This window comes from Notolepis coatsorum (assembly GCF_963971535.1).
Source record: "Notolepis coatsorum genome assembly, chromosome: 11".
NCBI classification, from domain to species: Eukaryota; Metazoa; Chordata; class Actinopteri; order Aulopiformes; family Paralepididae; genus Notolepis; species Notolepis coatsorum.
Genome location: NC_140175.1, coordinates 51710057 through 51727473, shown reverse-complemented (window position 1 = coordinate 51727473; position 17417 = coordinate 51710057). Strand labels below are relative to the sequence as shown.

At 42.8% G+C, this 17417-nt stretch overlaps 1 protein-coding gene across 1 annotated transcript in view; it reads right to left on the bottom strand.

Annotated features, from left to right (window-relative positions):
• The window catches only part of LOC311237120 (AP2-associated protein kinase 1-like), a gene marked incomplete at its 3' end in the record, with an annotated part of 173044 nt that extends 157237 nt beyond the window's left edge, over positions 1–15807 (bottom strand). The window contains exon 1 of the mRNA XM_084324926.1: positions 14853–15807. Coding sequence (XP_084181052.1) covers positions 14853–15018 — 166 coding nt within the window. The 5' untranslated portion in view covers positions 15019–15807. The remainder of the gene's footprint in view (positions 1–14852) is intronic.
• Between the last annotated feature and the right edge of the window lie 1610 nt (positions 15808–17417).

Genomic DNA, 17417 nt, shown 5'->3' with positions numbered 1-17417 from the left:
TTTATGTAACCGTGATTGTATGTGCGCAGTTGCACTGTTCGCCCACACACAACCGGGGTTTTGCTACACTGCAACCGCAATCTTTGAAAACCGGAGTCCAGGGTGAAGTTTTGCGCACATTCCCGGTTACAGTGGGTGCGTGTGGGCATAGCAACCGAGGTTATTCCCAGTGTTTACAGCAGAGCTGTCGCAATTATTTCCCATGTTTACGGCAGACTGTCGCAAACAATAGCAAGTTAGCAACCGAGCGCGGGGTAGAGAGATTAGAGCAGATCCAGGGAGAATGTCTATGTTCCCCGGGTTGTATGTTCCCCGATTCCAAACTCTAACCTTAAACAACTTCAAAAGAGGGCCTAAGCTTAACCAGTTCGAAACAAGGCGGACATTAATAATTAATAAAATTATACAAATTTATAAGATTTCCAATCAATTAATCAATCAATCGGGGAACATAGGACCCGGGGAACATAGGGATGATCCCGAGCCAGCTACACCAGTGTTTACAGCAGAGCTGTCCCAAGTAGCGTTATATGAAAATGATTGTAACAAACTTTTGTTCGAAACGTATCGTCTGTGTTGAAGAGTGTTGTGATCGACTGATGTCTGTTGTCGCATTCCTGACCTGACGTTCAGAGTAAACATGTAGCTGCGGCTAAACTAAACTCATGTGTTGTCAAGTTATTGTTATAAGGAACCCAATCCAGACTGCATCCCCTTAACAATTGTTTGTATTGAGCCGTATTGTACCCATTCTGCAATGTGTTAAATAACGTTTGCATCCATTCATTCTACTAGCGTTAACGTTACCACAGTATTACGTTAGCATGTAAGCTAACAAAATCGCCTCAGCTAGCCTCAGCTAGCCTCGATGCTAACTATACATAGAGAATGCCATTCACATTAGCATGTAGCTAACAACACCGGAGATCTTTTTATGAGACTAAACTATCCGCTCTTGGTGGTAAATTATGTTATGTTGGTGTTGTTTCATCAACAAATGAGAGGGAGAACACACAGTGAATGTATCAGTTTTGTTTATTGCACTTTCTTTGCTGAAAAATAAATGCTACGTTGGCTAACGCGAGGTATTTAAAGATGGTGACTTTGTTGTTTTTAAGCAGGAAGTGTAGTGAGCGTTCAACCTTTTCTGATTGGTTGAAATGGCCTTCATGTCTGAACAACATCGCCACCCACTGCTTTGGCATTGTACTACATGTATATGACGTCACTCTGTGCAGAGTTTAAACCAGTCGTGTGGACAGTTTAATTTTTTTGAATAATAAAAAAAAAAAAAAAAAAAACTGTCATTAATACCCGTGATCGTGTTGATCGTCTGCTGACTCACCAGGGAGCATGGTGGAGTGGGTGACTCGTTAACTTTATGACTCACCTGGGCAGTGAGAGCTGCCTGCACCTGAATATATGTTTCCTTGTCTAACTCCCTTTTGTCTGCTTTCTTCACTCCTAGGCACAGGTTGTACCAACACCCAAGTTGAATCCTTTGATATTATAGTACTGATACTTACACCACACACACACCACAGCATACTTACTCACTCATCCACACACTGCACTCACTACTGATTCTCATACAAACCATTTCATTGTTTATGTCATTATGCGTTTGTTGTTTAGATAGGATTAAATAAATTATTTTTGTTAAATTCTTATCACGTGTGGACTCCCTATTTGTCATAAATCACCCGTTTGTGACAACTCTCATACCACCGCAGAGACTCTGGGTTTGAATCCAGCTGTCAGTGGTACCTCCGGCTTGGTCAGTCGTCCCTATGAACACAATTGGCAGTGTTCGCGGGTGGGAAGCCGGTGGGATATGAGTCCTGGTCATTGCAAACAGCGACTCCTACTGGTCGGTCGGCGGCACCTGTTCAGCAGGGAGGGGATTGTGGGAAATAAGTCTAGTGCTGTCAATCGATTAAAATATTTAACTCGATTAATAGCATGATTGTCCATAGTTACCTCGTGATTAATCGCAAATTAATCGCATTTTTTTTTTATTTTTTTTTTTAACCTTAACCGGATCTTTTTCAAGTTCCAAGTTTTAATACTCTTATCAACATGCGAGTCAACAAATGCTTGCTTCATGCAGCCATTTAACACAAAAGGATGACCCTCATGCATTGCGAATTTGCATCAAATTCAAAACAGAGTGATGCACAAAATAACTTAAAAGAAAATAATAATTTAAAACAATGAATAAAGTGTGCATGAAATAGGGGAAAGAAAACATTAGGAACTTGTTACATTCACCCACACAAGGGCTGAGTAATCACACACCCCCCCCCCTCTCTCGCTCACACACACTCTCCCAGCTCTCTTTCCCCTTCCTCATCTCTCTCACCCCCCTCTCTCTATATATCTCACACACACACACTTCAGAAACAAACATAGTATCAATGAGAGCATCAATAATACACCTGAGTGAAGTCTAGTCAAATCTAGTCTAGTTAATCGTGAGTTAAAAAAGATTGTGGCGTTAATAGAATCGGGCGATAACGCGTTAATACCGCGTTAACTTTGACAGCCTTAGTTTTTCATCGTTATTTTTTTTATTATCGATTTGAATTCATATTTCATCAATCTAGTCTCACGTTAATGCTGCAAACTCTCTCTGAGCTCCATTGGGAAAATACCGCCCCCTATCGTCTCTCCCTGTTGTACTGCACCCCATTGGATTAGACTGAATTAAACACATGGGGGGGGGGGGGGAAATCCAGCTTCCTTATTTTACTTCTCGGGCAAGCCACCCGAGGCGATCCAAGTAATTTCCGAGCCCCAAAACGGAGTGGAATACATATTTCCAGTATCCAGCGTTGGATCAATAAACACGATCGATATTTGGAATGGCGATCAGGAATTGGAATAATCTTTTTGGAGAACATCTGATCTGAGGTAAGGAATCTATTTTACCAGTCTTAGGATAATCAGATCTTTTTTCACAGAGATATCAACGTGTGTGTGTGCGTGTGTGTGTGTGTGTGTGTGTGCTGATCAGGAAATGAGATTTGATTTTTCAGCCCGCTTATATAGTACACATATACTATCGATAATCTAGCGTTTATTTGAAAACGATTCATAAATAGGCCGAAAAATGACAACGTTTTTTGTGTATTCCAGAATATTCCAGTAAAGGGCATTTATCACAGAATCTTTATATTTTCCTGAAACTTAAAAAAAACAAGAGTTTTTCAAAATGGTATAAAACGGAAATTAACCGATTAAAAAACAATCCGTTTCGACAATGTTGACTGCAAACAAGTCATTGATAAGCGACGGCCAGATTAGACACATAGCCATAATTTAAGACATAGTTTATGCGTTCACAAATATGAGAGCGGAGCGCTATCATTGAAGTGGGTGGTGGCATTCAAGGGGGGTAAGGCGCACAGTACTGCATGGCTGGTAATCAAAGTGTTAAAGGGGAACTCCAACATTTTGGGAAATTAGCTTATTTAACATCTTCCCTGGAGTTAGACAAGAAGATACATACCTTTTTTGTCTCTGTGCGTGCATTTAGCTTTGGGAATAGACGCTCCGTTAGCATAGCTTAGCTTCATCACTGGAAGTGAGGCAGATCCGTAGCCTTACAGTGCCTTACAGTGTATTGCAAGGTCTGACATTGACCAAACTTGATATGCATGACCTTGGTGGGCTCTAGGTCAACTCCTGAAAAGGGGGTCAATGTCAGAGCATTGGGTCTCATTCCCGAATGGATTTACGACCAAAAATGTCCTCTTAGGCAGATTTCTACCCATGGCTGGTAGCGCGATTTTCCAAATTTTCCTGAGATCAGATTTGAGCGTGGCTGTAGAGCTGCCGCGGTATTGATGTTTTCCTTACCGCACACAAAAAAAATAAAATAAAAATAAAAAAAGTTTGAATGCATTTTTTTTTTTTTTGTAGTCTACTCTTTATAGCATATAGCCTGCCTCTAGTCTAAATGTCTATCTTTAGAGGATGACTTTGCAGCATGAATATTGTTTGGGATTCGGCAAGCACGCATTAGTTATTGAAAGTGAAACACGATTCAAAGTCTCCCCTCTGGTCGTGCACTCGGTGTCGCGGGCAGGGGTGGTAGCGCCTGGCGGTTACCCCCCCGACCCTTTCTTCTTCTTATTATTATTATAAAGTTACTACTTATGATTAACAAAGGCATTCGTTTTGTGACATTAACGTTATATAGTTACACGTTCAATAACATCAGCGTATTTACCGGACCATAGCAAGGCAAGCATTACTCAATTCATATCTCAGTTCCATTCTTTGCTCAGAGCGTGCTGAGTTGTGCCCATTCTGCGGTCTGTTAATAAAGTTTTCAATCAGACAAGTGTATAGAACGAAGGGCTTTTATTATAACATTCGTTGCAGTAAAATCATTATGCCTCGTTTAGTACTCCTGAGGAGCGATGGTAATCCACTCCGGCGGGGAGCTAACGTTATTAGCCATGTTGTGAGCTCTGATCAATGGCTGACATTCAGGACGTAAAAAATTAATACGCGCTTGCCGATTGGTGGTAACAGCAGAGGCGGGTGCAAGCGGTGTGACGTAATTGGCAGAATCGACTGTCAATCAAAATTGTTCCGTTGCTTTGGTTGAGAGTATTATTATAAAAAACAGCGGTGATGCGGTATTCAGCTAAACTCTGCGGTGGGCGTGATGTAACAGCGATACCGCGGTAATGCGGTAATGGCGGCAGCTCTACGTGGCTGGGAGCAGATTTAAGAGTGCTAAGGAGCACACTTATGATTGATCGACTAATTGAAAATGTTATTAACTTGACAGACTGTGTTCTCATAGTGATTCCTTCATGTTAACGCTACAGGCCTCCTTGGAATTAATTACTTAATCATAATTAAAATAAATATGACATTTGTACGATAAGAAATTACGCATTTGATGTCGGAAAAATAAATAATATGGATTCATCTGATCATAGGGCAGCTGGATTGACCATATCTGAACCAGCTATTTTGGACAAATGTTTAATTACTTTAATTACTCAGATATTCAAACACAATTATGCAATTATTGTGAAATGGTTGAAAATAATCATTATTTAATGCCTTCTGTGGAATTTGTATTTCTTATTTGTTACATTATCCGTTTTAATGATTAATTATATACATTTGAAAGAATGCAGGTCAACATGCAATATATCCCATTGATTGGTATACAATGGGACAGACCTTTGTTTGATATAGCTATAAACCTGCATTCCTTCGAATATATCATTAATCAATTAAACTTATATTGAAATACACTATATAGCCTATACACCAACACTGAAATGACAGTGGATAAATAAATAAATAACTAAAGCTAATCGTGAGGAAATAGACTGCATTAATATTCCATAATTACAGTCTGTACAACTGTACGTAGGGCAGAGCATATATATAGTATCTACTAAATCCTAATGAAACAAGTAATTAGAATAATATAAGCCTATATACTGTTCATTCATTAGACATGTAGGCTATACAGTACTGCGTGCGTGCGTGCTGCGGCAGGTGCCCAAGCTGTACTATGACGACAATACAATTAATCTAATTTCGATAGGTCGCAAAACGCTTCCGCATCCATTTTCCCACGGCTGCATCATTAGTTGCCTTATAAGGAGCTCTGGTGGCGTTGTTTTGTATGCAAATGACCTGAACGGGGACGCGCATTCGCGTTTGAGACATGGTGCCATTCCCCAACGCAGATATCTCAGGTGCGAACGTAAGACATATTACCAGTGTGTTGAGGACTCAGAGTGAACTTGTCATTGATTCTGTCTCAGTCGGTTCCAATATAAGGCAGTGGCGGCTGCTGGATGCTTCGCCACTAGGGGCGCTATACCAAACATTTTGCAAACATGTACAAGGCACGCATTGGCGAATATTATCACCATTGCCATCGATCAATATATGATCACAGTCAGTCAAATGCAACCACGTTTCCAATAGCCCAACACAAACACGCACAGCTCTCTCTCTCTCTCTCTCGCTCTCTCTCTCTCTCCCTCTCTCTCCCTCTCCCTCTCTCTCTCTCTCTCTCAGATCGATTCAATAAGAAACACATATGTATATATTATCATTTTAAACAAGTTACCATTCATTGTCTGAGTGGTTATGCTCTACCCGCGGCGAAATTAGAGAGAGAGAGAGAGAGAGAGAGAGAGAGAGAGAGAGAGAGAGAGAGAGAGAGAGAGAGAGAGAGAGAGAGAGAGAGAGAGAGAGAGAGAGAGAGAGAGAGAGAGAGAGAGAGAGAGAGAGAGAGAGAGAGAGAGAGAGAGAGAGAGAGAGAGAGAGGGGGAGAGAGAGAGAGAGAGAGCGAGAGAGAGGGGGAGAGAGAGAGAGAGCGAGAGAGCGAGAGAGAGACCGAATTAACTCACTGTTTACATGGTCCACTCACTGTTGTCCCGACTCCCCAGACTGTTGATGTATATCAAGCCGGAGGGCTTGATAAAGTGTATAATCCGCTGTTGATGATGTATATCCAGTCCACTGTCCAGACTGCCATATAGCTTGTTAGCTGTTAGCAGTTAGCACCACACAACAAGTAGTTTGATTTCTTTGTCCATTTCCGCGTCGAACAGACTGCAAACTACCTGGCGTTCTATCGCCATGCTCTAAGACAAACTCTAACCTTAACCAACTTTGAAAGAGTGCCTAAGCTTAACCATCTAAAGAACTTGCAGTCACACTCTAAGACAAATAGCTGCATCTCACAACAACAACAACTATCTACCACCAACCTAGAATAAGCTAGAATTGGAACATTAGAAAGTGGATTCGGCCAATCAGAGATCGTCTCCGCGAAATGCTGCTACGGAAAAAAAACTGACGTCGGCCAATCAGAGAGCGTCTCCGCGAAATGTGGCTACAGAAATTCTTGACGCTGCTGCCTAGACCGCTTCAAATCGCGCCCGGATTCCAACATAATAGTCATATTTCAACGCACAACGCGTTACGCACGGATTGGCTGCGACGGATACAGCGATCACACAGTGACACGCACTCAGAGCGCTAACGCGTCTAGCCCGGGCCGAGAAATACAAAAAAAGAAAAGTGAAAACGAGTATTTTTTATTTTATATAATAACGTTATATTGTGCATTGGAAACACAAACATACTTAAAATGAGTAAATATTATTCATTTTAAACATGTTTATATTATTTATAGGGCTATAAAACTAAAAACTAAAAAAAAATTCTTGTTCTACTCTCATATAACCAGGGGCCTGAGGGGGGGCGGCGCCCGAGCGCCCCTAGTGGCGAGCCGCCACTGATATAAGGCTTCCAAGAGAACTCTTTGGAAAATATTGGGGAATGAGACCCATTCCCCTCAACATTTGACTTTTACACACAGTACATCATTAGGACTATGCTAACAGCAGTAGGAGATGAGCAATGTGTGCAATAATAACATGATGAGCTCATGCACACAGAGCAATGTGGCCTTCAACAATAACATGCAGAATGTGAAAATGATGTCACTGCAGTACACTGTGTGTGTGTATGTGTGTTTCTGTATGTGTGTGTCTGTGTCTGTAACTGACGATGAGCAAGCTAGTTCTACAGGTTCTATCATCTGAAGATGATGATCACACATAAGGAGCAGTGTTTCCCATACATACGCCCCCAGTAGACATCATAATGCACACAGACAGACTAGCGCAGACCTTCAGTTTTAGAAGCTATGATATATATGGGATTTGGTGAATTATATGAATATGTACTGTTGTTGGACTGTGGTAATTCCATGTACGAATAAATAAATGATGATGATGATGATGATGATGATGGATATCTAGCTATTCAGCCTTTGCCCTCGACATTGCCCTGTGACGACTCCTCTCACGAGTTAACCCGTTTCTGTGTGCACTGCAGTGCAAACTCCGCTGTTTGTGTGTGAGCCAGTGCCACTCCAACCAACAGCCACACAAGCATTAGTTTACAGAGGAGACAAATGGTAAATGGACTTTATATGGTAGCTTTTATTCAAAACACTTTACAATTTATGCCTCACATTCCCATTCACTCACTAGTCACTACATTCACACACAGAAGGCGGAGGCAGCCATGATGTGAAAACCAGAACGATAGAAGGAAATAACTGGCCTTACAGTATATATCCGTCTAAAAAGCTACTTAAATCAGTAGTGTGTGGAACAGTTTTGGATACGACCAGGAGGTTGTTGAGGTCGAAATTTCCAATGCCAACGGGTCCAATGAGTCTAACACGCTTTGCATCCTTGCAATCCCTGTTGCCCAAGTCACGGTATAAACTAACATTAGCTGCTAACACTCACAGCAGAGCAGTCCTCTGGACCAGTTCAAACAGTTACTGTAAACTAGGGCTAACCCCGATTAGTCGAATAGTCGATCGAAAGGAGCCATAGTCGTAGTTTTGTATCATTCTTTCCAAAAGCAAAGAGGGGGGGGGGGTATCTATCGGCCAATCAAAGTCGACTATACAACTCCTTAGTCGAGGTCAGCCCTACTGTAAACCAACCCTGGAGCAGCTCACAGCAGAGCAGTCCTCTGGACCAGTTAAAACAGTTACACTGACCCTGGAGCCAATCACAGCAGAGCAGTCCTCTGAGTCTGGGTGACCATACTTTAACACTTTGGGTGCCATGGGTTAAATTCATGATATACCATAGATTGCCAGCTCTATTTGTCTATGGAGAAGTACCCCTTCTTTGCATGGCTATAACTTTTTAAATTCTATTGCTACATTGCCATTATTAGGGCCCATTCAAAGTCCTATATGTATTGTTCATTGTGTAGCAACGTTAAACTTTTTCATTCACATATTCATAGTAAAGTATGGTCTAATGTATAAGTATGTTTTCATCTCTTTCTGCAGCTTTCTCCAGAACGTGATCTATAGCCCCAAATGCATTATATTGATGATGAAATACAGTTTGATGGCAATCGGGGCGATATAAAAAATTTCAATTGGACGTACTTCTAGAATGATCTACGTATGATCTGATGATGACCGGATGGGCGGGGGATCGTTTATAATTCCGTGGGCAGCGTTATATCATTCATCTAGTGTGGGTCATATGTTCAGTTTATATGGAACACGTTCAAAAATAACGCTGAATCTTACCGGATCTTCCTCGCGCCGTTGGACGATCAGCGTGGTGTAGACCGTTTTCGATTATGGGATGTTTATCCTGATGAACCATTTCCAGCTTGTATAATATTATATACGTCCAAATCATGTTGTTTATCGAGTTATTGGCAATGGATCGCTATATATTGTGACGAGCCAGAGTGCCGGCAGCCAAACCGAGTGCCCGGAAGTAATATGGCCGACCAGCACAACCTCCACAGCACTTCCTGTTTGGCGATTGTGCCGATCGGCCACCAGATGGCGCTCCTGAACCGCCAGAGAGCTCAGTGGGTCCTCCTGGTGGATCTCAGGCCAGCGGAGGGGAAATATGAATCCGATCACAGATTTTTGAAATATTGATATTAAAGACGCTGTAAAGCGTCCTTCGGCAACTTGAGCATGGCCGGGAATGACGCTGTAAAGCGTTTTCCGGCACACAAAGTGTTAATTTGAGTTGATTTTGTGGGGATTAAAGGGGATCTATTTTACTATTTGGACACTTTTACACAATTCCTGTGAGTCTTAAGGTTCTTTTAAAAAAAAATGCATTGTTTTGTATTTCTAATCAAGTACTCAAAAACAGCATTTTTCTACCTCAAGATCTTAAGGCGTTTTGAGGCTGGGCTCCAACCACTGTGGCCTGGTGCCAACTGCCACATCAACTGCCACATATTATGCAGCTGAGAAACCTCTGACATCACAGATATGCACATTTTCAGATGACTCAGTTCAGTGAGGGTGAATAAATATTGTGAGAGGAGAATTGGAAGAATGCGCCAATATGAGAATTAGAGACATAGATCCTATTAATATAAGTCCACATAGCTAGGAAACAATGCTAAAGACTGAAAAAGGCCATTTATAAGATAGTTCCCCTTTAACATTAGTTTGCTCTCCAGTTCCAATAGTGAGGAATGGGAGGGGCTGAGCCTGAAACACTCCTCTCCCTCTGTCTCTCTCGCCCCCTCTCTCTCTGTACATTCAATGGTTTTACGTAGCCAAAGGTAACACTATAGAAACGAACTGGATAGTTGATGATAATAAATATTTCACTCCATTGGCTGAAATATTCTAAAATCATTAAGTCTGCTATAAGCCATTCTTCTTGTGTGTGTGTGTGTGTGTGTGTGTGTGTGTGTGTGTGTGTGTGTGTGTGCGTGTGTGTGTGTGTGTGTGTGTGTGTGTGTATGTGTGTGTGTGTGTGAGATCAGGAAATAAGAGATTTGATTTTTCAGCTCGCTTCTATAGCGTGCATAAGTACACATGTACTATTGATAATCTAGCGTTTATTTGAAAACGATTCATAAATAATATGAGAGCGCTATCATTGAAGTGGGTGGTGGCACGCAACAAGGTTTTGAGACGGGGAGGCGTGGCATCCAAAGTGTTAATAAACTACCCTTCCACTCAGGGCATTTTGTGGTAGAACACATCCTAGCCTACTACAAAAACCTAGGGGTCCGCAAAGATGACTTCAAACTTGAAATGGTAACAACAGTTGAGGTACTCAAAAAACTGAGCACCCTCCAACCTAACAAGGCCACTGGCCATGACAATGTCCACTCCAAATTCCTCAGAGACTCAGCAGCCGCCATCACCCCAGTCATCACACACATAATAAACCTCTCCATAAAACAGAGACACGTCCCCAAAGACTTCAAAATTGCGAGTGACCCCCCCTGCACAAAAAAGGCAGCAAATTAAACCCAGGCAACTACTGCCCTGTTTCTATTCTTACCTCCATCTCGAACGTCATGGAAAAAATAGTCTACGAACAGGTCAAAAAGTACCTCGCGGAAAAAAAGAGAATCTACGAATTCCAATCTGGCTTCAGAACGATTCCCAATCCACTGACACATGCCTTCTCTATTTGAACGACCACATGGTCATGCTGGACCTCCAAAAGGCTTTCGACACTGTAAATCACTCCATTCTGATTGACAAGCTAAAAGCAATTGGTTTAAACTTTTGATAGTTAATCAGTGAGCTGGATGCAATCCTACCTGGAGGGGAGAGAACAGATGGTGGAGGTAAATGGTACAATACCCCCCCCCCTCCCAGTGAGCTGTGGGGTTCCACAAGGGAGCATACTAGGACCGTTACTGTTCCTAATTTATGCAAATTACATGTCATCAGCTTGTGACTGCAATGTGTTCCTGTTTGCGGACGACTCAGCCCTGCTGGTCTCTGACAGGGACAAGTTGCAGGTTGAAAAATCCCTCAGCTCTGAACTCGGCAGAATCTGCACCTGGCTCGCTGATAACAAACTATCATCATTACACCTGGGTAAAACAGAGTCCATTCTCTTCGGTTCAAATAACAAACTCAGCAAGGCCGATGGCTTCTCAGTTACAGTGGGTGACAAATAATATTGTATTATTGTCACAAGGAAAGATGGAACCCATGTAATTTCATCTTTCCTTGTGACAGTAATACAATATTATTTGTAGAGGCAAATCTTTCCTGTGACAAAATGGCAACCAATGTAATAAAAAAAATCTTGTACCGGATCTCCTCTCTGGTAAACAAGAATACACTGAAGACTCTGGCAGGAGTACTCATTGGGTACTACGACTATGCTTGCACCTCATGGTACCAAAGCACCTCAAAGCACGCTAAAAACAAGATTACAAACATCACAAAACAAACTGGTCAGCCTACTGCTTGACCTTACTCCTAGAGCCCACCTCACCCCTGCCCATTTTGACAACGTAGGATGGCTTAGAGTAGACGACAGAGTACAGCAACTTGCAATGGGCCTGGTCTAAAAGATACACTACACCACTAAGGTACCCATGTACATAGTACATAAAGTACATAAGTACATAAATACTTCCCAAAGGTCAGTGAATACCACGACCACAACACCAGAGGGAGTTCCACAAATCATGTGCAACCCAGATTCGGCACAAACAAGGGACTAAACACATTTCGCAATTATGCCACAACAATGTGGAATGCCCCGCCCACAGCCGTAAAAATATGTAAATCCCTACCCACATTCAAAACCGCTCTCAAAGAGCCTACGGGAGGCTACAATTTGAAACTGGCCACCGTAAAGGTCCCCCCCCCCCCCCCCCCAAATTATAGACAGTCTCCTCCCCACCGTATGTATATATTTTCTCCCCACCGTGTATATTTTTTCTCCCTCCCACCCACCCCTCCTAATGTAGTCTCCTCCCCATAATATATAAGCTCTGTTAGGATCTATAGGTAACAGTACTGTATATTTGCATATCGTATATGTCACAAATGTAACAGTACTATATACCTGTATGTCATGTATGTCCCTATGCCATAAATGTCATGATGTCATGTATGTCATAAATGTCACTATGAATTGAAAATGGGGGAGCCTGATGTAAACAAGATAAACATCTTTCTTTGGTCTGCATCCCCTTAACAATTGTGTGTATTGAGGCGTACTGTATTGTACCCATTCTGCAATCTGTTAAATAAAGTTTTCATTCATTCACATATTATGAAAAACTCACTTTTTTTGTGCTTGTGCACATACATTTGGGTCACTGATGAGCCGACTAACACACAAAGTGTGAAATGAGACAACCCAGTCAGATTCAGTTCTATGGATTTTGAACACAGCCTGTATTCAGAAATGGTGCTTTTAAAAAAGGTTCAGCCACTAGATGTCACTAGAGCACCAGCATTTCAGACCAAAACATGCTTTGATCACCCCCCCCCCCCCCCCCTCCCTTTGCATTCAAAGCAATAATTATTTCTTGAATATTTCAAGGAAGTATTCCTAAGAAAGAATTTATTGCATACAATTTTGTCAGAAACATACTGAACCATTTAGGTGGGAAAAGAGAGACTTCTGAGCGAGCCATCATGTATTCCTGCTTCCCACAACCAAGCATCAGGGCTTAACGCCAACATTAAGGTGCTTAACGCTGTCATCATGGCTGTATCATCCACAGACGAAGGAAGTGGGGCAAGTAGCAAACAGTCCGGTCGACAAACATACCCTGTATTACCACTTTTCTGAAATTACAAAACAACTCTGAAAGGCATTTATTTTTTATTTTGAATAGAATCGTGACTCCTGCCTGAGTCCCAAGTATCCAAATTAAATCATGAGATTTCCCGAATCGTGCACCCCTATTGCATAAAATTTTGTCAAAAAGGAGGTAGGGACCGCACTCAGAATATCGTTGTTTTTATTTTCTAGTTGTTATAGCGCACAAAACGTTTTCAGCCATCCGGCCTTCATCAGTGTGCCTGATGAAGGCCGGATGGCTGAAAACGTTTTGTGCGCTATAACAAATCATAAAATGTTGTCAGAAACATATTTTACTGAACCATTTAGGTGGAAAAAGAGACTTCTGAGCGAGCCATCATGTATTCCTGCTTCCCACAACCAAGCATCAGGGCTTAACGCCAACATTAAGGTGCTTAACGATGTCATCATGGCTATCATCCACAGACGAAGGAAGTGGGGCAAGTAGCAAACAGTCCGGTCGACAAACATGTATTACCACTTTTTTTTTTTTTTTTTCACTTTTTCTCCGATCCCAATTTCGCCTCGCCAATTCTCCCTTCAATTCTCCCCTCCCCTGTCTCGAACGTTGCTAGACTATGCCTCCCACTGGTCGGCTGCAGTGAGGACCAAGCCTTGCATCACGTGTCCCCTCCGGTACACAAGGAGGCAGCTGTCGCATCTTTTCACCTGAACAGCACGATCTCTCAGTGGCGAAGAGTAACGCGTGGGAGGCTCACGCTGCCCCCGATACTTCCTGATTCTGCTGCACAGGCGCACCAACCGACCTGTAGGAGTCGCTGTCCACAACGTCCAATCCCCACCCACCGGCTTTCCCACCCTCTAATACTGCCAATTGTATTAGTATGAACGACCGGCCAAGCCGGTAGCAACGCAGAGAGCTGGGCTCGATACCAGCATCTCCTGTGGCGCCTTGCCCACTGCGCCACTCAGCCGCCGTATTACCACTTTTCTGAACTTCCAAAACAACTCTGAACGGCATTTATTTGTATAGAATCGTGACGCCAGTCCCAAAATTAAATCATGAGATTTCCCGAATCGTGCACCCCTATTGACCACTAGGAGCTGTGCATTACAACCACAGTCTGACACTGTTGACCACTAGGAGCTGCCCATTTGATCAAGCCCTTTGATCACTATACCGTCCACAGCAACTGTGATAATGATAATGTATTTATCACTTGCTAACACAGTCAGCCAATGTTAATCTCCCATCAATCGATCACACTGGTCCCATGAATTTGTTTACATTTGAAAGCTTAGTGTATTATGATACTAACTTGACAGCTCCTTTCAATTAGCAGAGGGCCACACCCCCTCATCATACTGAGAGTTGGCTGTGCTCAGAGGATGCACTACAGGTATAATAAGGTTGAACAAATGACACTCGTGACATTAACATTCCACAATAAGCTTTTTCTGACCAAGTGGTACTGAGTCTTTAAATTCACCCCTATGCCATTCAAGACATTTGCCCAATTAAGAATGGCTGCTCTGTTGTTCTGTTCGTGGCTTTAATTATCTCCACTGTTATCTCTCAAACCACAGGTGTAGACCGTTATGGAATAGGCTAATAATGAACACCATTCTTCTCATATAAGGGGTTTCTGGGCCAAGGGCTAATGAAATGGGACCAGTGGCCTAAAGCTTGAGCCTTTAATTGGGGATGGTTTGACATTAAAAGGTTTAGGCAACCCTCACCTTCGGCAACCGTCTCTTCGACAGTGACTTGGTACCGCCCGATGGTGAATGCCCGTCCGATGAAGTTTCCACCTGAATGGCTGCTGGACCCACTGCTCCCAGCGGCTCCTCCAGAGCCAGGCCCGGAGTTCACCAGCTCCCGACGGGAATCGAAGAACTTCCTCATGTTGAGTCAAAAATGATAATGAGGATAATGTGGCTTCACTTCCACACAGATGAGGAATGATACAAAAAAATTGTTCTCGTTTTTCCAGCTCAGGGAAATGCACTAATGGGCTTTACTCCAGGAGGACAGTATGTTGTCACCCAGCGGGCCTGACACTGCAAGTATGTCTGAAGATTCAAAACATCCAGTGTTATCTTTGTTGTCACTTAGGATGCTGCTGAGACAAGACAGAATAGGTGGTGAATTTCCCATTTGCCTTGACAGACACGGCTAGTTAGTGGTAGAACAAAGGCGATAACATTGTAATAGAAGTGATTTAATTCGACTACTAGCGAGTTAACATATCTGGGGGGGGAGACTGTCTTCATCAATCCAGCTGTTTTAGTGTCTGGTTGCTACAGCTGAGACCGTTAGCTCCTTCTCCATCTCTCACACCACAGCCAGCTAGCGAGGCTAACTGCGAGCCAGATGAGCGCTATGACATTTCGTGTAGGTTATCCAGGTTATCCTCAGAAGATAACGTCGTTGGTCGCAGTGTATCCGTTGTGCAACGCGTCAAATGCCAGATAAAACTCTTCCATTCTTCTCAGAAGAAAACATTTGCTAGCCCTCCTAGCTAGCTGATTTGTTTGAATTTATAAAGCGGTCATTTAAACTCTCTAACGTTAGCAAGTAACGGCATTAGCTCAAGCTACCTGCTCGTAACAGGAGAAGCCTACCTAATCGACGGGACACGGTAGCCTGATTCTGTTGCAATTAAGGCTGCAAATATGAAGGTATATAAGTTGACAGCTACCAACATACATTACTAGCTATCAGCTAACATAATCTGTGCAACCACGGCGATGTTTGGCTGCCAGAAGTATCGCAGCATCCTAGATGCTGCTGCTGTTGCTGCTAACGTTCCTGTGGAATCATGGGTGTTGTAGTTCACTCACGCAGAGCTGCCTCTCTACGCCTGTACGCCACACAAGCCTGCAAAACATTTGAAATATAATAATGTAATGCTATATTTGAGTCAGATACGATTTAAAATAACATGCTGTATATCATACAACAATTATTGTTTTGGGAAAATTCCAAATGCATAAGAAAAAGGGTCAGGAGGAACCAAGCAGACTTTCCTGCACGTTATTAATTAATTTAAACAACATAGCACCATTGTAACTAATGTATTAATACCTTTCAATTATTAAGCGAAAAATAAAATGCTGCATATGAGAGATATGGCATACAGATATCATCTGCACCTTTGTTTATACTGTTTAATTTTCTCATATTTTATATTCATATTTTATTGTATTGCCTTATGACTTTCTTCTACTACCCTGCCCCCTAATAATTTATTATTATTATTTTATTTCATTGTTTTTTTTTAGCCTAGTTGCACTTTTGTTGCAACCCCAGTTATCCCATTAGTTCCCCCAAACTTAGGTATGTTATGTTAAGCTAAGAAATCTGCTAAGAAGCATATTATTTATTATTATTTTATTTCATTGGGTTTTTAGCCCTAGTTGCACTTTTGTTGCAACTCCATGGCAGTTATCCCATCAGTTCCCCAAAACGTAGACCTGTTATATTATCATACTGTCATCGCGTCTCGCTCTTGCCATTATGAGATAACTCTTATCTTCTAGTACCTACTGTGCTCATGAACAAACAATTTGCACCCATGCACGTGACCAGGCCACGCCCCGGCTTCCTCCTATAAGACGCCGGACATGGTCATACTCTACCTTCCTCTTTTTTTGTTTCCAACATGGACGCTGCAGTGCACTCCATGAACTAGTTGTTATGAAATGCAGAGAGAAATTACACAATGTTGGGTTTTCGCCGGAGATTCGCCAGCCCCTGGAATCTTCTCGGCACATCCGGGCCTGGCCTGGGGTTTCCTCGTCTCGTGACAGCGGATCGAGGGACGTCACGCCGCGGCTAGCTGTCGGGCTAGGCCGCGCACAGGTAGGGCCTGCGCTGCCAGGCATCAATGCTAGCGTTTGTGATACTGCTCGTTGTCCCATGAGACAACCGAGTTGTGTATTGGCGCAAGGGGCAGGATATCTGGGTAAACATGGTCGTCATGACTCTGAGTTGGATGTTTTCCCGGTTATCCTGGAGTGCGCGGCTAATGCTAATGCTACGATGCTGGGTCACTGTTCCTTTGTTCCCCGCCGTGGGCTGTCACCTCTCTTCCCTCCTCTTAACCGGTTCATTGCTGAAGGTCAATCGGTATCTAATGTGGGGGGTTTTGCTGAGGCTTATTTACCCCTTTTATGGGTGAATGGGCTGACAACAGGGCGCAAGGCAGGTGTGCCCTGGCTTGAGAGCCAGGTAGCATCGATCCTTTGCCCTGGCATGGTTGAACGGTGTCCCACCCGAAAGCCGACGCCTGAGGGCGAGTC